This window comes from Ambystoma mexicanum, chromosome 2q (genome assembly GCF_040938575.1).
Source record: "Ambystoma mexicanum isolate Mex_15411 chromosome 2q, UKY_AmexF1_1, whole genome shotgun sequence".
Lineage (NCBI taxonomy): Eukaryota > Metazoa > Chordata > Amphibia > Caudata > Ambystomatidae > Ambystoma > Ambystoma mexicanum.
In genome coordinates, this window is record NC_090924.1 from 281,110,124 (window position 1) to 281,136,175 (window position 26,052).

Below are 26,052 nucleotides of genomic sequence, written 5' to 3' on the forward strand. Positions count from 1 at the left end.
AGAGTCCCCTCGTAATAGATGTAGATTCAAATCACCTGCAAGGATGATGTGTATAATGCCATTGTTCAACATGATGTATTCAAGAGCAGTTGTAAGATTTTTAAAAAACATGGCAACTGTGATACTCAAGGGATTCCAATACACATTTAAGCATGCAATCTTGCAAGATTTAACATCGACGAGGGCACATTGTATAAATGGATTTATCGCCGGTAATGCAGTTAGATGTAAATTTGCTCGTGTGTTAATAGCAGTAAGTAATCCCGACATAGGTCGGCCTTTGTCTGCTCGTATAGCCGGCTCCAGAAGCATTTCAAAATTATTCCAGCTTGGGATGGTGGTGAGCCAGGTTTCCTGTAACAGAATGATGTCAAAGTCTTGGAGTATACTCTTAGAGTTATTAATCAAATGGCTATGGCCTCGAGTATTCCAGCTGACTAGGGATAAACATACTTGTTTATTGGTTGTATCTAGCTATACTCTCGTGATCTTGGTTTGCTCTTGTGGATACTCTTTTCGCTCCCCGATGTCATAAATTGAGATGGGGTATTGCGATTTTTGCAATGTTTTGAGACAGGACTTCAGAGGATGTTTTGCAACATCAGATCGAGAAAGCTTAAAGCCCATTTCAAATAGAGCTTCTCGCGCTGCCCATATCACGTTATGTACAATCAGAGAGGTCGTCCACACAAGTACCACACCTAAGTCATTTTCGTTTTGGAATTCGATTTGATCAATATCTTGCGATTGAATGTCTCTGAGTGTTGATATATCAGAGAACAAATTGAGCACACTCTGGCGGTTCAAAATATATTGATGAGCCTGACGACACCCTAGTAGCAAGGCATGTCTTGTTACAATTTTGCCTTGTGCCTTTTTTAATGTCATGTTCATGTGCTTGTCTAGTTTACTGCTGCTAACATCGCAGGCTTTGTCTGTATCAACCTGTGATGGCATTATTTGTTTTTTATTATTGTCATCATTTTTTCTTTGTGGCAACATGCGCTGCGATTTCGAATTTATCATCCATAGTCGCGCAATGGACTCTTTTATTTCATCAATATCTTTTTGTCTGTCAATATTGTTATTTACTGAGTCCTGTGCTGAATTGTGCTGACCTGGAAGTTCTGAGTCAGCAAAAGATACTCGTTTGGGAGTAATCTTGTTCGATTCTATGCTCTGCGCTTCCGTTGTCGTTATCATGAAGTTAGCAACGGAGCTTTTCGCAGGTCCATTGACTATGATGGGGAACCTGGGGGGTTCAAAATTTCGATTCTCTAAGTAGCGGTCAATCTCTCGTCTCAAGTTTTGCCTTGATACAAGCGTGTCGTCAGTTGTTTCACTCTTGCTATTTATTACTGGATGTAATGGAGTTTGACTAGCCTTTTCACCATTGTCTTGAGATGTCAAGAGGTGAGGGGAGTGATGACCTTCTGCAAGTTTTATTAACTCATCGAGAGGAGGATGATCTATAATTACTCGAGGGGACTGACAGGACTCTAAATATTTAGATTTCCTCAATTTGGTTAGTGCATCATATTTTTTTGTTATAATCCCGGAGACCACTTGGGTGGTAGTGTTGGCACGTGATAGATTGTTAATAAAATGTCTCGTTGACGATGAGACTGTCATTTTTGCCATTTTGACATTTTTGGATTTTTTTTGAGATGGCAGTTTTTTGGGTTTGACATTTATTCCTACTATATTTTTGTTGACTCTGACATCGAAAACAGGGTATATAGACTTCTCAGGTGCTGCCGCTCTATTCACTTCCTCAGGTAAGGTTATCATAGAGGAAGCTTGAGTTAGATCATGAGACTGGGCTGGGATAGAGTTATCTGTAATGATACCGTTTACAAACGGTAGCTGAACATACGTTTCAGCGGGTGGAGTGGTCTGTAATTCTTGTTGTGTGTGTCCCATCTTGGCCTTAATTTCTACATTCTGAATATTTGGATCTTTCTTTGTCTGTGTGGGCGCATCTATAAGAGCTGAGGTTTTACTTACTGTTTCTGGGAGCTTTTTATTAAGGACTATAGACATCTTTTTTTGGAACTCAAGTTCTTGAGTGTGTTTTTTAGCAGAGTCCTTTCGGAGGGATGCCAATTCAGATCTAAGTTTAAATATTTCAGAGTTGAGCAGATCAAACTTTTCTGTGAGCACTCTAAGTGTGCCATCGGTGGATTCAAACAACTTGGCAAGAGACATAAGTGCTATATTCATAACCTCTAAGGTTAGATTAGCGGGTTTAGATATGTCCGTCAAGTTAGGAGATGAGGCTTGTTGACCATCTTGAACTCTGCGAGGGGTTGGAGGGATAAATGAGATCTCAACTGCAGTGCTGCCACTGGATCGCTGGAACATGTCAGGGGATTGTGAGAGGTTCGACCTTTCTAGACTGGCTGAAAAGGAAGAGTTAATCGAATCTAAATCAATTATGGCTGCTTCCACATTTTCATTCACGGGGGGGCCTGTGTACGGTGCTCCAGACAGGGCATTTCTTAACAACATGCTATCAGACATTGATGCGGACAGCTTTTCATTATCAGTCATTAAAGATGCATTACATACAGTCTGAACATTAGGATCAGCTGTTTGATTGTTACAAAGAATTTGTACCTCATTGGTAGTGGGGGTTATCGGAGATTCTGTACGCACAGCAATACTTGCCACTTCAGCATGTCTCAAAGCTCCAAACCCATATTTCCGTATGTCTGTGTTACGGTCCTTCCGATCCTTTTTGTGATATAGTATTTTAGATTTTTATCGAGAATTTTGTTGAACTGGCGTAGAGCACAAGGTGGATGGAACAGCGTTTGAAATGGGGCTTTCGCGGTCGGGATGGGTCTCAGACATAATTCTTTGTCTTGTATTGACCGGCATGCCCGATGTCAACCGGAGAAAGCCGTTAGGGCAAATGGACATGGTCACAAGTAAAACTCAGTGAGTTGCAACGTAAAATCGTAGTTGCTCAAATCTTAGTTTTAGACCGGAAGCAGTATAACGAAATGAGCACTCGGCCCTGTCGGTAAACCCTGTGTGAGTGTGAGCCTCGGTACCGCGGAGCCCCGGACGCCGCGGCGAAGCGGCAAAGCGGGACTCCACGGGACTCGCTTGGGTGCGCGCGCGCGGTGCGCGCGACCTCGTTCTTTTATGGGCCCGCCTCCAGCAAGGTTACCAATGGCCTAGACAAAATAGAAATAAATACAGTGTAAACTTGGGTCTTGAAGGCAGGATCAATAGCAAGTATACTTAGCGGGTTCAAAGTCACCTGCTGGTAAATGCAGGACAAAAGTCCACAGTAGTCCACAGTAATTCAAGCACCACAATAGTTCAGGGCTCGGGAGCAGAGTAACGCGGCAAAGCGTAATTGTAATGTGAATGAAAAACAGTGCGATAAGCTTGTGGCTGGTCCCCCGGCATTTATCTTTCCTCAATCCTTTGCTCAAACGGTAGCAGACTCAGGACCTGCTGAAACAAATGTTCACTTATTCTCATCTCTGTCAAATGGTATCTTCCAATGCTGAGAAAATAGACCAATTGCTATTTTTCACCCAGAATAATAATCTAGATCAGGAGAGGACTACCACTGAGGAACCAGTACACATCCTACCGGGGGAAATTGAACACCCAGATAGTCCATCAGCGCTAACAACATTACTAGATGCTGAAGCTAACACACAACAAATAAAAGTGGACAGTGAGGCACTTGATGAGGAATTGCAAGCCAAACTTAAGGAACAATACTTTAGTTCCAGGAAAGAAAAATGCTCCCATCTGCGGGTACTTAAAAGGAACAATGATCCCCTAGCAGCTCAAAAGGAAACCGACGACAAACTCAAAAATGGCAATAAAAAGAAAAACAAGAAGGTAACCTCCAATACAATGCTACCTCAGATCAAGAAGGCACCAGTCTCCCAGGGAGTACTGCTTGCTCCCCTGACTGATCATGGCATTCATTTGGATGAACATTCGGCGGAAAGTAAACTAGCTTTACAACTTGATCATGGAGGGACCAAAATTGTACCCCTATAGGAAATCCGCCTTTGCACCTTGCTAATACTGATGATTTACACACAACCCTTCCAGTAAAAATAATACAGAGTAAAGGAGAAACTGATTTAATTCTAGAAAAGCAAAATTAATTTACTTCCACTTTGACTGTGCCTCAACAAACTCAGTTATCAATGTATTACAAACCTATTGCAAACAAAAACTGATTTAGGTAAAGAGATGACCATCAGCGAGGGGATAAAGGTTACTTCAACATCCGATTTCCAGAATGTTTCCTCTGTGATACAAAGAAAGCCAGAGGATAATTCTGTTGTCGAGGGCAAGGTACTACTTGGCACGAGCACTGCCTGGCCCTCTTCAAAGGAGCCTTTGGTGGAGGCCCTAAATCAGGCAAAGTCATCGGTGACGTACTCCTCCAAAGTACATAGTGTACACTTACACAAAGCACAATTGAACAATAAATGTCCCACTATGTCTACAGCTGAACTCCCCTCACCTAAAGCTAAAGTGGTAACTGTACGAGAGGATGAGGACTCTGCCATCCCGTATGCCGCCATCATTATAGAGTGGCTGAGTAATCCAGAGATCAATGGAGACAAGAGACTGAACCGATCATTTAAGCTTCAGGCTTTTAAAAAAATTCCCAGTACAAACACAAATAAATGCGGAACTGATTTGGAACCACAGGAGAGAATTTAAAATGATCAGCCTATCCTTGTATCCATTTGATACTATAGAAGAAGCGATGGTCTTTAATGAAAGTCACCACTGAATAATGTTGGTGGGGTCACAGTGTCAGCGCCTCCTGAAACAGCGGTGATAGCCCAACTTGCTGCTCTCTTAGCAACGACCAAAGATTGGTCATGGCTAACCGTGCTGGTGGGCAATCTACAGTATACGCCCAACATGGCCTCCACATAGTAGCAAATCCTCACTAAGGATTGTTTCTTGGAATTCATGTGGACTTAGAGATTTTTCAACCTGGGTTGATCTCTCTTGCCCACATGAAGATGTTGATATTATGTTATGTCAAGAAACAATGTGTGTCCATCCATTTCAAGTAAAAGGTTTTGTTGCAGTGCATGTGCTAGCGTAACACGGTTTACAGGGAAGTCCATATGGTGGTTACTTAACACTAACATGCTTTATAGGAATCTTAAACTTTATAGATCTGACTCGTTTTTGGCATTGGTGGTGTAAATCAATGGGCATGTAAATTACATCTACCTAATTATATCTCTTTACCACAATCCAACTCAAATTCTGATTAAATCTATGTTTGTAAAAGTTGCCACCCTCTTTCATGAGGTGATCACTCAATGGCCCAACTGCAAGGTCCTTTGGGAGACGATTTTAATGCAGAATGTATAATCACTCCAACGAGTAGGATACGTTCTGACAGTGTTGCGAAGATCTCGGCAACAAGACAGAGGTTTGCAATGGTGTGATTTCTTGGCCTACTGGGATTTTATTTTATTGCATTTCAGGCTAAGGGACCTACCATTACATGGCAGCGTGACCATATGAATTCCTGCATTGATTATTTTGCTGCTTCTATGAATTTGATTCAAGATTGTGGTGAGATTTCACTTACCTCCCCAGCTTTAAGAGACCACTCTATCCTAGAACTATCAATGCGGCTATGAGCCTACAAATGAAGAGTGATCACACACAATCTCGGTTAATATGTGATCGACCGGTTATGTCCCTGAGGTGGAGCGTCTACATACGCAACAAGATGAATTCACTGATTGAACAGGAATTCCACACAATTTGGTATGACGGAAATTTAAATAGTCCTCTTCAGTTGAGCGTAAATCAAATTTCCAGTATAATGTGTACTGCAATTGGAAAACTGGTAAAGTTCCAAAACTCTGAAATTGAAACACACCATGTTCATCCCTACAGTAATGTAATCAAACGTGCTAAAGCAAATAAAAATGCTAAGCTTAGACAGCTAAAATCGTGTTCTCTAGGCAACGAGGAATTTCAGAAACGCAAGAAAACTATGTAACTCATGGAAATATATGTCAAAACTATAGACTTTACCTACACCACAAAACCAATCAGGTGATGTTACTCAACTAATGTCGCAATGATAGGCGCTCCACATGGGCTCTGTTACGTTCAAATGAACAAAGAACCACCATGGAACAGACATCGAACATTACTGCAGATGTGTGGACACAATCTTTCAGGCAAAAATTTGCATTACCTGAGCGATTTGGTAAAGCACACTCCAAATTCACTACCATGTCTTCTGATGATTTTAAGTGTTGGTCCATAGATGAAATCATCATGGCCACTGAAGTTCTGAAAAATTCTAAAGCTCCTGGAACTGACTCTATTCCCCCATGTATAATTAAGAGGAATCCTTCCCTATGGGCAGCATTGCTGAAAGTTCAGTTTGAGCACATTTTAGAAACCGCCAGAATTCCCCTGTCCTGGTTACAATCAATAGTGGTCCCGATTTTTAAAAAGGGCAAAAAGACCGACCCAGCGAACTTCAGGCCCATTGCCTTAATTGATGCAGGAGCAAAGGTGTTGGCGATCTTGTTACTACAGGACCTCCAAAACCATATTGGCACATACAAAAGCCTGTCAAGATTCCAAATTGGTTTTCGTGCCTAATTGGGAACAACTTTAAAAGCATCTATTTTAGCCCACTTACTTGTAAAACCTAAAATTCCCAACTCAGGCCCGATTTACATGGCATCAGTTGATATTTCGGCTGCGTTTGTATGATCCGAAGACGACACTGGGAAAGGTTAGAATGCTTGGATGTTCACGTACATCTTATTGCCCTGATCGCAAAATAGCATTATAACACCTCCTATTTGGTCAAGATCAACACTTCCGGTGCAACAACGCAGCCGATTCTCACGGAGGTGGGGGGTTAAACAGGGCTGCAACTTGGCGGCAACCCCGTTTAACCTCTACCTGTGTGACATCGATGCGATTTGGGAAAAGGAGAATCTTATCCCGCAAGGCTGGGCCACCTAAAGATCCAATGGCTCGCCTTTGCTGATGACATCTTAATTTTTGACCCGACGCCCTTTCGGACTACAAATAAAGCTCATTATATTTGCTGATTATCTGCTTAACCACAATTTACAGTGTAATGTCCAAAAATCAAGGGTCTTTATATTTCGCAACTTGAAGCAGAAAAGTGCAACCACACATTGGACCATCAACCGCACTTCTACCCCTAAGGCCTTGACCTTAAACTATCTAGGGTATGAAAGAACTGATTCCAACTCAGTAGTAATGTGGAAGAGTGGGCTGAATAAAAAAGTCACAGTTTTAGCTTCACAAATGCGTATTGTTTACGCAAAGTTCTGTAAATTCTCAATGGTGCCAATATTTGAATTCTACACGCTTAAAGTTGAAGCGATTATCTTGTACGGCTTGGACATGTGTCTCTTGTAAACATCAACAGTGTTCTTGACCAGTGTTCAGCAGGCTGTCCCACATGTAGGCTCCCACCACTCCACTGCCAATGCCCTTTCAGGTCCCAGTCATTCCCTTCCAGGTTCTCATCATCCTGATCCGCCTTCCACCCATCTACCCTCACTTACCCATTCAGGGCGGCAGCAAAGTGGTTATCATAGGCAGCGCATATGGAGGCAGCCTAGCAGATATGGGCGCCGGAGATCCCTGCGTCCATTCCTCCATTTGCAACTGCCTTGGCGTCTCGCAGCTGATCGGCGTAGCCTTCGGCCCAACTCACTTCGGCATCACGTGACCAGGAAGGCTCAGCCGACTGTTACTACTACGGATCATGTGCTAAGGAAACGCTTGGGGCCGCGCGTCATGTGACGCTATCACCTGACTGGTCCAATTCGATCAAATGCTGCGATGGAACGCCTGCAAAGTGCTTCACAGCTGAATTGATTTGGCACTGTTTGGCGTTCCTGTTTCTTCACGATCACGGTACAGAATTATGGACTGTTTCACGGATTTCTTCTGGTCACGCCCTTGGATTACGTTCTGCCTTCTTGTTAGTTATCGGAATGCTGGACTGTTTACTGGCTTCTTTCGGATCATCCCTTGGACTCTGTTCTGCTCGTTTGGCTTCTGACCTCGGAACTCTTTTTGGACTGTTTACGGATCATCCCAACTTACTACTATGTTTGAGCCTATTATCGCGGCTCACACAAGTATCCCAGTGTGTGTCCATCCAGAGTGCCGCTAAGTGTGCTTCACGTCTTGCTGCTGCCAGTCACACACTGCAGGTGCTTGGAACGCCTCCTACCCTGTCCGTCCCAAATTCAGGGTTGGGTTGACGTCTGGTTTCCTTCCACCTTTGGTAAGCCCTTTTGAGTGTTCTAAGCTACGTTCTGGTCACTGTCTGTTTCTGCCCTTGCTAGCCTTACAGCGGTTGGGGGTTTCCGGCGTTCCTGGTTCCTGATACTCCAGCACTCACTACCTGTGGCCTCAAGGATCGCACAGGGAGTTGTTTTGGTATCTCCCTGTGTGGTACTCGAGGGCAGAGGTCCTCATAATCTTCACGACCATCAAGACATAACCAGATACAGGGCGCCCTCTGGAAGGGCACTCTGCGCCTGGCCAAATCATTGCCCAATGCTGTTCTACGCCAGGAATTAGGACCGATTGCCTTGTAAACTAGACTCCACTGGCATTGCTTGTCCAATTTCTCAAAAATGTTGTATCCCCTGCCCAATTCAATATATGAAGAATTCCGACTAATGATCAATGAGAGAAATCCACCATCGGTAGCAACATTTTATGACTCCATGGTCAAATTGTTAGATGACTGCGCACTTTCTCCAGCTGATCTTGAGTATCGACTGCATTATGTGAAGAATCGTCTATTTGAAAACGACTGTGTAAGAACTTTAGAATTGGTCCGCTCAAGGAAACTATACACAGAAGCTGCCTTGTTTTCATCTAAGCGGAGTCCCTGCCAAATGTACTTGGTGAAGTTTCCCTGTTTTGTGTTGAGGGACCTTTATTTACGGTTTAAATTAAATCAGTTCTACACCCTAGAAAGAGCTTTGAACTGGGAGAAAACCTCTGCTACTGTGGGGAACATGAGGTGCCTTTTCCATCATAACACAGCGCAGAATGAAACTCTAAAACATCTTGTAATTTACGCTCAGTATTTGGAGACCAAGCGGGCCACAATCCTGGGTTGGCATACAATGGGCTTAACGTTGTCTGCAAGGGAAGGGTGTTGGAGGTCATTTATATGGGGATATTCAACTAAGACAGTTCTATCTTTAGCAAAATTTATGATAGAGCTGTGTGCTGAACTAGAATAAAGGCGCGATAATTGTGAACAGTGATCGTTTTATTTGAATACTAAACAGGCAAGAATTAACTAATGAATTTGTAAAATGTAAATGTTTTGAGATGGTTTCTAGTGATCTTTATGTTAGTGTGGACTGATCTATTCGTGAAATCAATGTGTGCTGGTAACACATTGTTACATATGTCTCTTAAAAAACTGTTAAAATGTGATGTTAAGTTAATTCTTTACAATCGAGAATGATTCACATTGAAAGATGTGTGTTATTTTACATACCAGGTGGCTGTTGTAAAAGTTAGTTGAACAAACGAATAAACGACTTATTAAATAAAAAAATGTTTTAAAAAAAAGAATACAGAATCCAAATCAGATCAAAAATACGAGAGAGTGAGAAAAAGGTCTCACTCACTCCAGGATTGAAATTAAAAGTCCTAAAGTCCAGCCAAAGAGCTGGGGGTCTCTAAGGTTGAAGGGAATTAGCACAGAAATGAGAATTCTCCCTAACAGGCTTGTCGCCAGGAGTCTCACTGTGCTTCTTCATGCTGCAGGAGGGCTCTTTGTGTTACCTAGACCTCTTACTGGAGGTGGTTAGCTGGGCCGTTGTGCCCAAGTGAGGCATGTCTTCATACGGAAGCGGAGTCAGAGGCCCCACCGGTCTTCCGAGATACGCAACCAGACTTCGATGATGTTCACGGAATGTCTTATTCGAATAAGACTGGCAAATCTCACATTCTTGTATAACATGATGCAGGCAATACAGAAAATCGTCATGTAGACCCTCGATGTACACATTGTTCAGGCCAGAGTGGGCACAGGCCTTGAAAATGTTTCTGGTTTCAGCCATGAGGTAGTCCCAAGTCGCAGACGACTATTCGTTGCCGGGAACCAGTCGTCGGGCACCACACAGTTACAGTTTTCAACTGGTCATCAAAAAATAGGTTTTTTCGTTGTTAAAGCTGTAATATAGATATAATCTTTAACAGATATAAGTATAAGAGATTTATGAGGACAACCAACACAAACGTGCAGTAAATAATATGAAGATGGCCAACAGGAGAGGAGCTAAGGGAGATGTTCCTATTTGCTGTGGGCAGTATGACCCAAAAGTGACTATAATAGAGCACAAAAGTGACTGAAAGTTTCAGTTTAAGTTTAAACTGCTCTATGCTACAGAGGATTCCCAGCCTGATGGGGAATTTTCTCAGCATGTCAACCTATGAAAGATCAGATTGCAGACCAAAGAACCACTGTCCTTACACCTGGGAGAACACTTGGGGTGTCCACACCAATGTGTCTCAGGAAGTTCAGGAGGAGTCCGATTTAACACTGCAAGCACCCAGGTGAGTACCTAGGAGCGGGACAGTACCTTTTCATGAAGAAAGAAGATGTCACAGATGGGTCCCCAGGTGAGGCGAGAGCAGCTCCTGTTCAGATTCTTGGCCTCAAGTCCGAAGGAGGAACATTTGGTGGAAGTAGACGGTCAGCTTCTTTGGGTGGGACGCCCAGCAGAACATGTTCACGATACTGACTTGTTGGGCCTCAACCCAGGCTTCGGTTCAGCGACAATTGTCACGCGGTTGACTTTTCTTAATTTCTCGGTCCCCGTCTTGGAAGGGGAGACGTTTCAGAGCGGTAAAGAATCACTCTAGGTCTAGCAGGATGCCTGCAAAATTACAGCCGAAACCATGCTTCATGAGACTGGTAGAAATGCAAGTTGAGCGCAGTAAAACGGCGCAAACTAATCAGCTGCAGGAGTTGCATTCAGAAAGGGGAGGGGGCTTCCTGGATGGAACATACAGTAATTTGAACTAGGCTGGAGAATGCCCTAAATGGCAGTATTTCACGTTAAAGAAACAGATATTAAATATGAGTCACAGGTGAGTATACATGATTTAACATTAGGCTGAGGGTGCTGCAAATAGGCCTCTAAACATGCTTTTCAGAAACGATTGCTTAAAGCCGCAGTGGCTGGTAGCACATTGCAAATCCCACGATCCCTGGTTCACACGGTATGAAGCGAACAATCTTTGTTATTTTAAGTCAAAACACAGCTCATGGGTGCTGCAGAAAAGCAATGAATGCACAATCATTTTATAATTCGGCATATTCATTTACGGAGTCTGATCTACTAACGGTTTCAGAAAACCCATGGCGGTTTCAAATTGTCCGCGAGTACATCTCTGCCTGGGAATAAGGTCGAAGAGTTCCTAATGTGCAACATTAACACAGTAACTTTCTTGGTTCAAGGCTCTGACAGTGTCATGGTAGAAGACTTTCTCACGAGAACGTAGACTAGATGACGGGGGCAGTTGAATAAAGATCTGCTGGTCATCACAAATGTTTCAAAGAATTGGCACTATGATGTTGAAATTGGAATTTGGATTGTGACGTCACAATGGGAAACTAGGATTGGTATGGTAAGGTTCGCGAGACCCAATCATAGAAGATAATGTGAAGATAATGTATGCCCTTCTATAGGAGTATGATATGATTTCACCAATCAGCTTCTTGTCGGGAGACATTTTAATGTTGCAAAGTGATTGATGCTAATTAGATTTCAATGTTATAAAACCTTTTGTTTTGTGGCAGTGCATTTCATGCAGTTCTGTTATGTATTCTCTTTGAATTTTGCTTTCCCAGCTGCTAGTGGGCCCAGATTAAAGTTGGTGTACTTCTTGCCTGGCGTAGACTCCTTTTTGACTACTTTTGTAATCTTTTACTCATGTATTCTGAGGCAACCCTCTGAACAAGACCATGCACAGCAGATTGGTCCAGGACCTAGGGTATTGGGGAATTGCTGCCCAGGACGGTCACAGCTCTTCAAGGGAGGGCTCAAAATGCAGGTTGTCTCAAGACTGGTTAGGCCCACGAGTCCAGGGAAGGAAGACATACAGTATGGATCTTACCTGTCGATCAGAAGGAGGTTTGGAGCAGCAGTGACCACTTATCAGTCGCTGCAGGTGGCTGCAGTTCTTCTTCGTTCCATGAGTCGACTCTCGTTCTGCTCCAGGACCCTCGTCTTTATGCAGGAACCCAGATAATCAGCAGTCATGCCACATTCAAACTTTGGGTGGTGGCTGTCCCAAGGGGACATCCGTACTCCCTGTCAGAACTGGATTCAAGCAGACACACTGGAGCACTACCAGCTTCCTGTCCTCCCAGAGACGCGGTCGCCCTCAGGCGGGCTTCCCAATTGGAGCCTGGCAAAGACAAAAGAGTGAGCAGGACCTCCGCCACGCAGCATGGCAGAAGAAGGCGGCTCAAGAAAGGACAAGTCATCAAGAGATGGCAAAAAAAGAAGATGTGCATTATTTCAGTACAATGGTGACCCATGTGCCTCTTACCACAGCTGCAAAAGCAGCCTGTGTGTAAGTATCACTAACAATCGCAAGAAAATATTCACTGCCACCAGTCACTCAGATAAACTTGTTGCTGTAACTAGACAGTTACAGGAGAAGTGGAAAAAGGGATACATTGGTGGGGTGTGCTGATTCCACAAAATAAAAGTTAGGTGGGATAGAAAGTATTCCCTATCCTTAGAAACAGTAGTTATCTCAAGGAAAATTAAAAGGGCAGCTCAAAGGGCTCCCAGCAACACTGCACAGAAAGTGCTCTGTGCTGCAATAATAAATTGCAGATGCCTAAAAAGGTGGAGGAAAGCATTACTCCAAAAAGATACAACCAAAAGGCTTTAAACATTCCCAGAGATAAAGTAAAAGACTGAGTGACTATGGAAAGAGGTTCCCACTCACTCAGGAGAACTGATCAAAAAACGAAGAGTCCAGCAAAAAGTTCAAGGGGACTCATAAGTCGGCAGAATATTGCACATAAAGGAAATTCTACCCAACATCCTGCCACAAAGCAGCGGAAGTTCCCAATAATTAGAAGCATGAAAGACTGATTAATGGAAGTAGTACCTACTTGTGCTTTCTGTGTATCGAGATTGGTACATTCATAACTAAACACAAAACATAACCTTATACTGAACAAGTAAAAGTAATTGACTTCACAGCTTCTATTCAGAACCTTTTCTACTGAATTATGAAATAAGGGAGCTTTAAGAAATGTCTGATTCACTAGAAATCTGACAACCATCTCTGTAGTGCAAATTGAGATGCAAAAAGGGGTACATTAAGACATTATCAGGCTTCTACAACACGATACATTTCAAGTACATGTGAGGAGAAATGGCAGAGCAAGAAAAGGTCTATATCCAAAAATGAACAATGGGGTTGTGCAGGAGTAAGCAAGCGTTGCTCCATATGCAATGGCAAACAGCAGTTTATTTAATTCCTTTCCCATTAAGATCTGCATGATTCCTACCTCTTTGTGCGGCTCCATGATGACCGTAACACTCTTCCCGGTGACCTGGGCAAGCACTTGCAGAGAATGCATGGCTTGCTTCCTCACAGTGGAGTTGGGGGATGTCACCTCTCGAACTAGATCATGGGTCACATGATGAAAAGACTTCTCCTGTGCTGCAAGTATGTCTTCCGTCTTCTCCTCGTCTTTTAGCGGAGTTGCACATCGAACCAAAAGCTGCTCCAAGGTGGTCTTTGCCATGGCAACTGCTCCATTAGAAACCTAACATTTTAAGCACAAGTTTAGGTCTCTTCAAGAGATTCTTAACTACTCACATTTTGTTGATTAGATGATTAACAAAAAAAGCAGCTTTCATTATTAGGAAAAAGACTTTGATTTCTAAATAGTGGTTGAATTTTATCAGTGAAAATAAATCAAATTTGTAATGCAGATATGGGATTTTGTGTAAATCTTCAAGACCTTGAATTATACTCAAAATGTAAAGAGTGCTTAGACTTCGGTAGTGCTTCGGGTGAAGTAATATTTTACTAAGGTTTTGCCCTCAACTGAAAAGGTGCGGAGTTTTCAGTGCTATTGCCAAGTATTATAACACCATCATAAGTTTGAATCCTGCGATGCACATGATAATTAAGAAATTGCAGGCCCACTGAATAAGTATTCAGTTAGGTCTCTAAAGTAACTCATTGCCTTTTCAATTGAGGTTTTAAAGGACAAGAAGTTGTTTTTACAAAGGGACATAGTTTGATCGGCATTAAGTCGTGCCATTTAAATTGTGGGAATAGGAAACTGACCAAACCCATCTCACATTAAACAACTTGAGCTCAGATTCTACTTCAAAGACAGAAAAAACACAGTTACGGTCTTCCACTCATGTAAGGAGTCACTCATTTATAGAGTAAAATAAGAGCTACGATTCTACCTCTGGAAAATCAAAACCGTGCATAACAGCGAGCACATTTTGTTTTAACTGAACAAAGGATCACTCTATCCCATGAATTAGGTTAAAAACACATGTTACTACAGTTCTAGAATCTGACACAAAGCATAAGGACACACATTACTGTGTCTGTGTTTACAAGTACATATAAACTTAATTGAAAAAAACAGTGAGAATGCTTCCAGTATGCACGCCATTTTTCTTGACATCACCCGTAAAAACTGTCACTATCTGCAGGTGTGACGAGAGAGTGGGGCAATAACGGACAGCTAGAAGAAGTACCTATTTAAAAGTACATTTTGGACAAGGGGAGCCAACCTCAAGGGCTCGGTGCTTTAGAATGGAGGCCCACATCGCTGTTAAGATGGATTGCTAAAAAATAAAATCAAGATTTTAGGAGGCAACCCAAGTTATGGTAGATAGGGAGACTCAGACTTGAGCCAAAACCCAACCAAGGTAGCAGTGAAGAGCAGTGAAGGCTTAGTCTCAGGAGAGCGTGAATGTGGTCAGGGGCCCCATTGAGTCCGTACAGATTAAGATACAATAATTCAGCTTAGACAGTTATAAAAATAGTTATTTATTTACCTTTTTGGACACAGTAAGAAAATAAACTAGCATGTAGTAATACCACACAAAACCATACAACACAAATATATATATATTCACTGTTAGGCAGTGTTTAGTACCCTTTGGGACCACTACACACAACTAAGACTACAGGTGTAAGCAAAATGTAGTATTCTTTGTTGGAACCTTGGCTCCCCGCCTGCGTCCGCCTCAGAATGTTTGTGTTGGAAGTGCCGGGTGGTTCTGGACGGTTGAGGATGATGAGTGAGAGATGGATGGAGGCGGTCGCAGTGCGGGGCGCCGGCTGGCTAAATTATAAATAAAGCTTACTTTGATTCATCCGCCTTGCCTCCGTGAATACCTCATTTGGTGACGAGGATCCGGCGTCCTGCGAGCCCACGTTGGGTCAGGGACGTAGAGCTGGAGCTCCGAACCAACGCAGCCTGCGTTGTTCGTGCTGACAGCAGAGGGGGCTACAAGAGGTGCCCGGTGACATTGGGGAGCTACGAGCGGCTCCTTTCATGCTGCATCGTTCACTACTGGTGAGTTTGGGCTTCCCAGCAAGCAAATACACGCGTGTGTATAAAGAAAAGGACCCTCCGGTAGCACGCGGTCACATGATCGCACACAGGACCAGGAAGTCTGGGGAGGGTGAAGATTAGGCATCTTCATCCGCGTCCCAGTATTTTAAAAAAAAAAAAAAAAAAAAAAAAAAAAAGGATTTTTTTTTCTCTCGCTGCACCACACTGGAATTGACCATTGGAGCCCACAAATACCCTCAAGAAGCCCGAGTCCAGCCATTCCCACATACATTTTGGACCAACGACCACAGGAGAGTGTCCTAGGAAATCCAAATTCTTTCTAAAATCATCTCAAATTTTTGACAGCTGCGAAATAAAAGTGCAAAAGGAATTCTGGTTGAATTACATCCAGGCTGTAGATCAAGAAGAACTGACATCCTGGAAGAAGAAACTGCTTCTGTTACATGCCCTTGGATTAGAAGGTCAAAGGAAGTTTAGAGAACTTCCAGAATTGACGAGAGAGGAGGCTGGAGATGCTGATGAGCATGACAGGGCTATAAGACAATTGGACAAGTACTATGCTCCGGAAACTAATGTAGCTATAAATAGATATACATTTTACACAAGAGTACAAAAAGAAAATGAGACTATTGAAGAATATGTTTCAGCATTGAGGGTTCTATCACAAACCTGTCAATTTGGTAATGGCATCACTCTTGATGAATTGATACGAGACCAAATAATCATTCACTCAAGAGACAATTTAGTTCAAGACAGGTTATGGATGGTTGGCAATCCATCCCTACCTCAGACTATAGCCATTGCCAAACGGGTGGAACATAGTCAATTGTGCTCCAAGGAGATGAAAGACAAAAAGGAAGAGGCAATACAGAGCATGCAACGACAAACCACTAAGGTAACACAAGAACAAGAGGAACAAAGTCAAGTTAATGCACTGCGACCTAAAGACAAAGGTGAAGCCGCTCCAGCTAAAGTCAACAAAGCGAAAAGTTTGGAATATAGAGGAAGTTCAAGCAGAGGAAGGAATTGGTCGAAGAGTGAACCTCGAACACAAGATAATCAGAGATTTCAAAATGCCCAGCCAAGAGAAGGAAACAGGTGTTATAATTGTGGCAGAATTGGACACTATGCAAATGCAAAACAATGTCCGGCACTAGGACAGAAATGCAGAAATTGTGGCATAAAGGGCCATTTTGCAGTTGTATGTAGAAGGAAGAAGAAAGTCTCTGTCATCCTGGATGAAGAAGAGGAAAGGGTGTTTTTCATACATGAACCTCCGGAAGGAGAATTTAAATGCCCGAGTTGCGAGGTGATTCTAGATAATTGGAAAGTTGTTCACCGTGGACAATTATTACTAAGAAAACATGGCGGAGTCTAATAACACGTGGTCTCAAAAATGAATTGAATTCACCAGACATAAGAAATCCTGGTGGATTTGAAGGGTCTAGAATCAAAATGATTGGATGGTTTTCTGGTATCATTCAATTTAAGGACAGACGAGATCAAGTCAAGGTATATGTGGCAGAAAAAGGTGTGAACGTTATAGGCTGGAGGGACCATGCTGGCTTGCGGATCAGGTTGGATCCATGTACTAATGAACAAATCCTGCTGGTGAATAGTAGTCAACAACGAAGAGAGGAAGTGTTAGTAGAGACAAATGAAATTAAGTCAGATTTGGGTTTATTAAAGGATTTTGCGCACAGGATTCGACTCAAGAAGGGAGCTGTACCGGTTAGACACATGAAGTCTAGGCCAGTTCCGTTTGCCATTGCTGACAAAGTCGAGCAAGAATTGACATTATTGTAGTCTGAAGCTGTTATAGAAAAAATTGAGTCTTCTGAGTGGGTGAGCCCCATCGTCGTGGCATTGAAGAAAAATGACAAACTCAGGATTTGTGTGGATTTGAGGGATGTCAACAAGAATGTCATAACTGATACTTTTCTTCTTCCCATTATATCTGAAATGTTAAACTGTATTAGAAATGCTGATGTGTTTTCTACATTGGATTTGTCAAAAGCCTATCACCAAATTTCACTTACTGAGGTCTGTAGAGACATTACAGCTTTTATTACGCCACATGGTCTGTATAGATATAAACGTATGCCATTTGGATTAGCATCTGCGGCGGCTGTATGCCAAAGAGTCATGATGTGTGTTCTTAAAGGTCTAAGTGGGACCTTTGTGTATCAAGATGATATTATTGTGTTTGGAAAAGGAGTTGAGGAACATGATAAAAGGCTGAAAGAAGTGTTGAAAAGATTGGAGGATGTTGGGTTGAAAATTGAGCAGAGCAAGTGTAAATTTGGAGTAAATGAGGTAGAATATTTAGGACACACTGTAAATGGCAAAGGGTACAAACCCAAAAGAGATGCCATGGAAGCAATTAAGGAAGCACCAAATCCAAAAAACAAGGATGAATTGATCATTTATGGGGTTATGTGAGTATTATAACAGGTTTGTTAGAAATTTTGCGAGTGTCACAGAACCTTTGAGAAAACTGTTGAAAAAAGATGCTAAGTTTGTATGGAGTGATGACTGTGATGAGGCAGTAGGTTGCATAAAAACGGAAATTTGTAACTCCTTGGAATTAGGAGAATTTGAGTTTGGTAGGATGACTAAGATCACAGTGGATGCCATTGGAAGTGGATTAGGGGCAGTTTTATCACAAATAGATTAAGATGTTAATGAGAAGGTAATAAGTCATGCCTCAAGAGCCATTTCAGACACAGAGAGTAGATATTCAGTGATTGAAAAAGAGTTACTGGCTTGTTCTTGGGCAGTGAATTATTTCAGGAAATATTTATGGGGAACCAAGTTTGTATTTCAGACGGTCCATAAACCTTTGATTGAAGTTCTTACGGTAAAAGGAATGTGCAAGGCCTCGCCGAGATTGGCAAGACTTAGTCTTAAACTGCAAGATTATAATTTTGTAGTGAAATATGTGCCTGGGAAAAGAAATGTTGTAGCTGATTTTCTATCGAGATTACCTTTGGGAAATAAGCAGACAGCTGTGGAGGCAGATGATGAAATGGTAGCTGTTGTATTTGAAGTTAAGTCCAAGGATACTTGGATCGAGCAGTTGGGCAAAGATGATGAACTACAACAAATCTGTGAATACACGAAATCTGGATGGCCTGAAAAGAAGGCAGTTATCGAAGCATGTTTGAGATTCTGGCAGGTAAGGGATGAATTGTCTATAGAGGACGGATTTTTAGTGAGAGGGGACACATTGATTCCCCCACGAAAATTATGTGGTGAACTTATTGAAAAAGCACACCAGGGTCATCCTGGCATTACGGGCACGAAGAACAATGTGAGGTTGAAATACTATTGGCCAGGTATGGATCTGATGATGGAGAGAGTGGTTAGGAATTGCTGGCCACGTCAGAACAGTGATAAGAGTTGCAAAATTATCAAGTCAAAGCCCATCAATATTTGTAAAGGTGAAGCACCATGGGAAATGGTAGGTATTGCCATAGTTGGGCCATATGTAAAGTTGATTGGCGAGAAGACATTTTTGATAGTTTTGGTTGATTACATTTCAGGGTGGCTTGAAGTCAAAGCAGTGAGTAGAATTGATAGCCATGAGATTATGAAATTCATAATGCAGATTTGTAGGAGGGAAGGATTTCCCAAAATAATAATGAGTAACAATGGAGTTCAATTCAAGTGTAGAGAGATGAGAGAGTTTGCAAAGAGATCAGGGATGGAGTGGAGGTTTTCAGCTTTATATCATCCTCAAACTTATGGATTAGTGGAGAGATATAACTGCGTAATAGTAGAAGCTGTGGAGTTGGCTCCGAGTAATAATTTGTCCGTGGACGAGGTTCTGAAAGAGAGGGTTTGGAGTAGTAGGATGTCTGTTTAAAGGGGAATTAATGTTTCTCCTTTCGAATTAATGAGGGGAAGAGCTCCCAACACTTTGCTCAATCCAGAATGGGTTAATTGTAGGAGAGCTTTACATGGTGGAAAACAAAGTTTGGTTGAACATCAGTATAAGCGTGAAGTATCTCCGGAAGAGCACAAGTTGAGAATCTTGCCAGGACATTACGTGCGGATTAAGATTGGAAGAAATGTGAGGAAGGTTGACTCCAAGTACAGCAGGCCGGTCAAGGTTATACAAGTGTTCAGGAGAGCTGTTAGAGTTGCTGGTGGTGCAGTATGGAATTTGGATAGGGTCAGTAAATGGAGGTGGGAAGGTAAACATGAGAGAATTAGACAATTTGGTAAAGAAGGAAGAGTGACTGATTTGTTTGGAGATGAACAAGTTACTTCTTACCTTGTAACGTTCTTTCGATGGGATGTTCCTCCGACGTATTCCTTATCTTAGATATCTCCTTCCAGCTCTGCTGGCCTCGGAAAATTTTTCTCTAGAGTGCGCTGCGCGTCGACATCCGCCGAGTCGATGTCCCTCGACAGCCGCCGTATCGACGTCGACGTCATCCTGCCTATAAAGGCCGCGCGCAGCGTCCGTTGCTCAGTTCCGTTTTGTAGCCCACATTATTTCTGTCTGGACTAGACTAATCACCCTGAAGGAGCGTAAGCTGCAACAACAAGGGAAGTAGAACTGCGGGGATGGATGGGAGGGTCGATAAGGAATACGTCGGAGGAACATCCCATCGAAAGAACGTTACAAGGTAAGAAGTAACTTGTTCTTCGAAGGGATTGTGTCCTCCGACGTATTCCTTATCTTAGATAGGCTCCCATAGCAGTATTCTATTATTGGAGGTGGGAGTACTGACTTCATGCTGTCTTCTATTGACGAATAGAGTGCAATACTGCCCTTCCAAACCTAGTCTCTTGACTAGAGGAGGAATCCAAGTTGTAAATTCGTGTAAAGGTATGGACGGACGACCATGTGGCGGCCGCACAAATGTCTTTAACCGGCACTCCTCTTGAGGGCCGATGAAGCTGCAATACCTCTGGTCGAATGAGCCCTAAGGTTTTGAGGGGGCTCTTTTCCTGCCAGTTTATAACATTCCAAAATGGCTAGAGTGATCCATCTGGAAATGGTCTGCTTAGTTATCGGTAACCCCAGCTTGTGACCTGTGTAGCCTACAAACAGCTGGTCTGCTTGTCTTATCCTGGCCAGTCTACTGATGTAAAAACTTTAACCCTTCTAGGGTCCAGCCTGTGTAACCTCTCTTCCTCTTTCCCCGGATGAGGAGGAGGATAGAAAGATGGCAGGGTAATCTTCTGAGTGATATGGAATTCAGAAACCACCTTTGGGAGGAAATTAGGCTTCACTTGCAGGACAACTTTGTCTTTGTGAAAGATTGTATGAGGGGGTTTACAGGAAAGAGCTTGTAAGTGCTATTAATAAAACAGTTTTAAGGGTAAGAAATCTTAACGAACAAGAATGGGGTGGTTCGAAAGGTGTGCCCATCAGGAAAGTTAGGACTAAGTTTAAATCCCATAGGGGAACCTGGAATGGTCTTGGGAGATAAACGTTGGTTAACCCCTTTAGAAACTGTATTACCAAGGGTAACTTGAAATAGGATGGTTCTTCCGCAGTGCACTTAAAGATGGATAGGGCTGCGAGATGGCCCTTAATGGTGCCAACTTGAAGGCCTGAATTCGCCAAATAGAGTAGGAAGGACAAAACCATTGGTGTACCACATGAAAAGGGGTCGATATTCTTTTCTCTACACCAGCTGCAAAATCTGTTCCAACGGCAGCGGTATAAAGACTTTGTTGCTGGCCTCCTTGCTGAAAGCAACACCACCATATCATCATCAGGGAGGTCCCAATCCTTATACCTTAGCCTTTCAGAAGCCAAGCGTGAAGGTTGAGGGTTTTGATGTCTGGATGGAGAACCTGACCTCCCTTCTGTGAGAGTAGGTTCTCTCTGAGTGGAAGTCGAATTGGAGGGCAGATGGACAAGTCTAGAAGGTCCGGGTACCACGTTCTCCTGGCCCAATCCAGGACAATTAGGATCATGGTTTTCCGGAATCTTCTCAACCTTCTGATCATTTGAGGAATGACGGGGACCGGAGGGAACGCGTACAGAAGCGGAAACTCCCAGTCCACTATGAACGCGTCTCCCAGAGCTCCTCTCGGGGGAAATTCCCTTGAGCAGAACAGATCGCACTTCCTGTTGACACTGGTGGCGAACAGATCCACCTGAGGGGTTCCCCAAAGGGCGAAGATCTCTTGAAAGACTTCCTGAGCTGGTTCCCACTCGTGGGAGACTTTGCTCTGCCTGCTCAGAGCGTCCGCTGTAAAGTTCTTCTCTCCGGCTAGGTGAACTGCCGATAGAGAGATTCCTTCTTGGATTGCCCAAAACCAGAGCTGCATCGCCTCTCTGCACAGGGGTAGTGATCCTACACCTCCTCTTTTGTTGAGGTAATGCATGGCCACTGTGTTGTCCGTCATTATCAGGACATTCTTCCCTTGTACAGCTGGCAGGAACGCCTTCAGCGCAAGTCTGATGGCCCTCAGCTCTAACAGGTTGATATGTAGTCTGGACTCCGATGGAGACCAACGACTGCTGATGGTCAAGTCGTTGGCGTGGGCTCCCCACCCCGTGAGTGAGGCATCCGTGACTACTGTTATCTCCGGCCAGGGTTGTCAAAACTGTTCTCCTTTCAGAATTTTCTCCTGACAGGCCCACCACTGAAGGTCTCGAGCCACCCTGTCGGGAACCTGAAGAAGATCTGTCATTCTTCCTGAGAATTGTGACCACTGAGTCCTCAGTGCCCACTGGAGGGATCTCATTCTCAGGCGAGCCTCTGGCACTAGGAAAATGCAGGATGCCATGAGGCCTAGCAACCTCAAAAAGTCGAAGGCTGGGAGACGTTGGGCATTTTGAAACTTGGTAACCATCTGTAGAATATCTTGAGCCCTCACCTCTGGTGGCGAGGCTTTTCCCAGGGAAGTGTCCAGGATCGCTCCGATGAACTGGAGTCTCTGCGATGGTATCATTTGTGACTTCCTTAAATTGAGGGAGAAGCCCAGTTTGTGAAGGGAGTGGCAAACGTGATTTAGCTGGATCTGAGCTTGTTCCGAAGATACCGCCCTGATCAACCAATCGTCCAGGTAGGGGTAGACGTGAATCCCTTCCCTCCTTAGACTTGCCGCCACTACCGACATTAACTTGGTGAAGACCCTCGGGGCGGAGGTCAGCCCAAATGGCAGCACTCGAAATTGATAATGAGAGTTGCCAATTGCGAACCTCAGGTATTTCCTGTGTTTGAGATGGATAGGCACATGGAAATAAGCGTCCTGAAGGTCCAGAGATACCAACCAGTCCTGGAACTGAAGGGCCTGAAGGATCTGAGAAAGAGTTACCATCTTGAATTTGTCTTTCCTGTGGACTTTGTTCAATTCTCTCAAGTCCAAGATGGGTCTCAGTCCTCCGTCTTTCTTTGGAATGAGAAAGTAAGGGGAGTACCAGCCCTTGTTCCTCTCCGCTACAGGTACCGGTTCTATGGCACCTTTCTCTAGCAGGTCCAAAATTTAATGCAAGAGGAGCGGATCTGGAGCTTTCTGAGAGCTGATCTCGGTGGATAACTCTGAGGTATGCGTAGGAGAGGCAGGCAGTAACCTTGGGCAACTGTTTCCAATGCCCAAGCATCTGACGTGATAGCCTGCCATTCCGCCAGATGTTGAGTTAACCTGCCTCCTACAGGTGTCCTGTGAGGGAAGTCCTCAGAGTGGTTTTGGGGCGGCTGATGCAGATGCCGATGGTAAAGAGGCACCTGCTGTTGCTGCGGCTTTTGAATATCTACCCCGTCCACCTCGGGTAGTTCTTCTTTGTCCCCTTTGAGCCGGTCATCCTCTACCTCTTCCGAATGCGGAGTAGAAGCGAAAGGACTTGCCCCTCGCAGAGGTTCCTGTGGGACGAAAAGGTGTCTGACGGATTGCAGCGCCTAGAGATTTTGCTGCTGCTTTTGATGTTTGCAGTTTTTCTAAACTGTCATCCGCCTTTTTCCCAAACAAAGAAGAGCCATCGAATGGCATGTTCAAGAGCCTGGCTTGCACATCTGGGGCAAAACCAGACTTTCTCAACCAAGCGAATCTCCTGGTTGTTGTACTTGCCGCCATTGCTCTGCTGATACTGTCAGCCGAATCAATGCCCGTCTGGAGGGATTCGCACATAGCGTCTTTACCGTCCTGTATGATATTTAGGAACGCCTCCCTTTCTTCTCCCTCTGGGATGCAGTCAGCCGCTGTAGAAGCACACTCCCAAAGTGTATGGCTGAATCTAGCAAAGGTGCAAGTAGCATTAACAGATTTTAACGCCATGCTACATGCCGAAAAAACTTTCTTTGCCATAGCATCATATTTCTTATCGTCCCTGTCGTGTGGGACGGTAGGGTAAGCAGTCTTGACGTCAGTAGAAGATGCTGCCTGTACCACCAGACTTTCTGGGGATGGGTGTTTTGACAAAAACTCTGGGTCTGCAGAAGATACCCTGTATTTTGTAGACAGTTTTTTATTTACTGCCGGGACGACATCTGGGGTTTCCCAGTTCGTCATACTCTTCCTCTGAAGAGCTTTATGAAAGGGCACTACAGGATCCTCCTGTGGACCTTTGTCAAGAATATCCGTGAGGTCATCTTGTTGGAAAGCCTGTGAAGGTGTTGACCACCCCATAAATTCTGTGATCCTGGCCATTAAGGCTTTATAGGGGGTTTCAGCATGCTCCCCCGGGTCTGGCCTAGCAAACTCCACCTCAGGGGAAGTGTCTAACCCACTTGCTTCATGTAAGGAATCATGAAGATCCTTTAACCTGCGTTCTTCTGAGGATAACTCCTCTCTAACTGGGGTTGCAGGTCCCTGCAACTCAAATGTGTCTTCCTGTTCAGATAGTTCTCCCTCTTCCATAATTGAGGATATAGTTCTCAATTGTTCTGAACTCACAAAGTGTGTAAAACCCATCTCCAAGGCAGAGGGTGCCAAACTTGTCATAATCGGCCTCGAAAACGTCGATGACGCCGAAGGCTTCGGGCGTGGCGTCGAAAACAAAGGCGGAGGCTTCGAGGTCCTCGATAGAATTGGGATTCTGCTTGAGGAAGTCGACAATCTCGACGCCATCGTCATCGAGGACCTGGGGATAGCCACTGGGTGCGTCGTAACCGTGACTTTCCTTGGTGTCGACGCCGGTGTCGAAGATGGCGTCGAGTCGACAGACCCGTGTGTCGAAGGTCCCTTCGACAACGGCAGCGAAGACACCGACCTCGGCGTCGACGGAACCTTCGTCGATGGCGTCGACGGAACCTTCGAAGAAAGTTTCAAGGTCATATCTTTACCCGAGGGTTCGTGACGCGCTCGAGAAGCTTCCTTCGACTGCGACTCGCGGCGTTTTTGACCTTCGGGTCTTTCGACCAGAGCATCGCTCTCGCCAGTCTTCGAGGGGGTCGAGGCCGCTTTCTCGAAGACGCTCATCATATTTTTGCGGAATTCCTCCCATTCAGCCCGGGAACTATGTTTCGTGGGGCAAGGGATTCTCTTAGGAGAAACAGAGGAAGAGGAGGACGGAGAAGGGGATCTTCGACGTCTCCTCTTCGAGTGCTTCGATCTCGAGGAGTGATGGGACCCACTCCGAGACCTGGAGCGCGAATGGTGACGAGGAGACGAATGTCTCGACTTCGTCGAGGAAGAAGAAGCTTTTGAAGTCTTACCTTTCTCCAGCTTCCCCCTACGCTCGTTCAGGGCCTTAGCTGTCATGGACATACAGTCCTCGCACTCCGAACAATGGTGTTCAGCTCCCAAACACCACAGACAAACTCTGTGAGGGTCAGTCAGCGACATCTTTTCCCCACAATTTTTTGAAACCGGACCGAGGGGTCGTCGGTTCCGACGAGGAAGCCATCGAGTACGGATCGAATATCTCGAAGTAAATAGGATAAATTGTCTACGAAACTGAGCAACGGCATTCCGAGGCACTAAGTAAGCGCGGAAAAACGGAACTGAGCAACGGACGCTGCGCGCGGCCTTTATAGGCAGGATGACGTCGACATTACGGCTGTCGAGGGACATCGACTCGGCGGACGTCGACGCGCAGCGCCCTCTAGAGAAAACTTTTCTGAAGTCAGCAGAGCTGGAAGGAGATATCTAAGATAAGGAATACGTCGGAGGACACAATCCCTTCGAAGAGCATATTCAGTATGGTGTGGAGAATGTCAAAAGAGTTTTAGTCAGACAAGATGCAGAAATAAACATGCAACATAGATATGATGTTCCTAGACAAAACGTTGTACACAGTTCAAGAGAAAGGAGAGCACCATGTTGGTCCAGAGATTATGTCATGACAAGTTATCTTTAGGTATTATTTTAGGGCATGTTTCTGTTTCAGATTGTCGATTGCACATGTTTTGAAATTTAATATTCAGAGTATTCTATACGTTTGTATTTTACAATGTTGTTTAAAAATATTTGAAAGGGGGGGGTGA

The 26,052-nt window shown here is 44.1% G+C and overlaps 1 protein-coding gene across 8 annotated transcripts in view; it reads right to left on the minus strand.

The window, feature by feature from the left end:
* Positions 1 to 26,052, minus strand: part of TRRAP (transformation/transcription domain associated protein) — a 2,065,012-nt gene that overhangs the window by 1,374,240 nt on the left and 664,720 nt on the right. For all 8 annotated transcript variants that reach the window (XM_069647248.1, XM_069647247.1, XM_069647244.1 and 5 more), the window contains one exon: positions 13,610 to 13,870. In XM_069647248.1, coding sequence (XP_069503349.1) covers positions 13,610 to 13,870 — 261 coding nt within the window. The remainder of the gene's footprint in view (positions 1 to 13,609; positions 13,871 to 26,052) is intronic.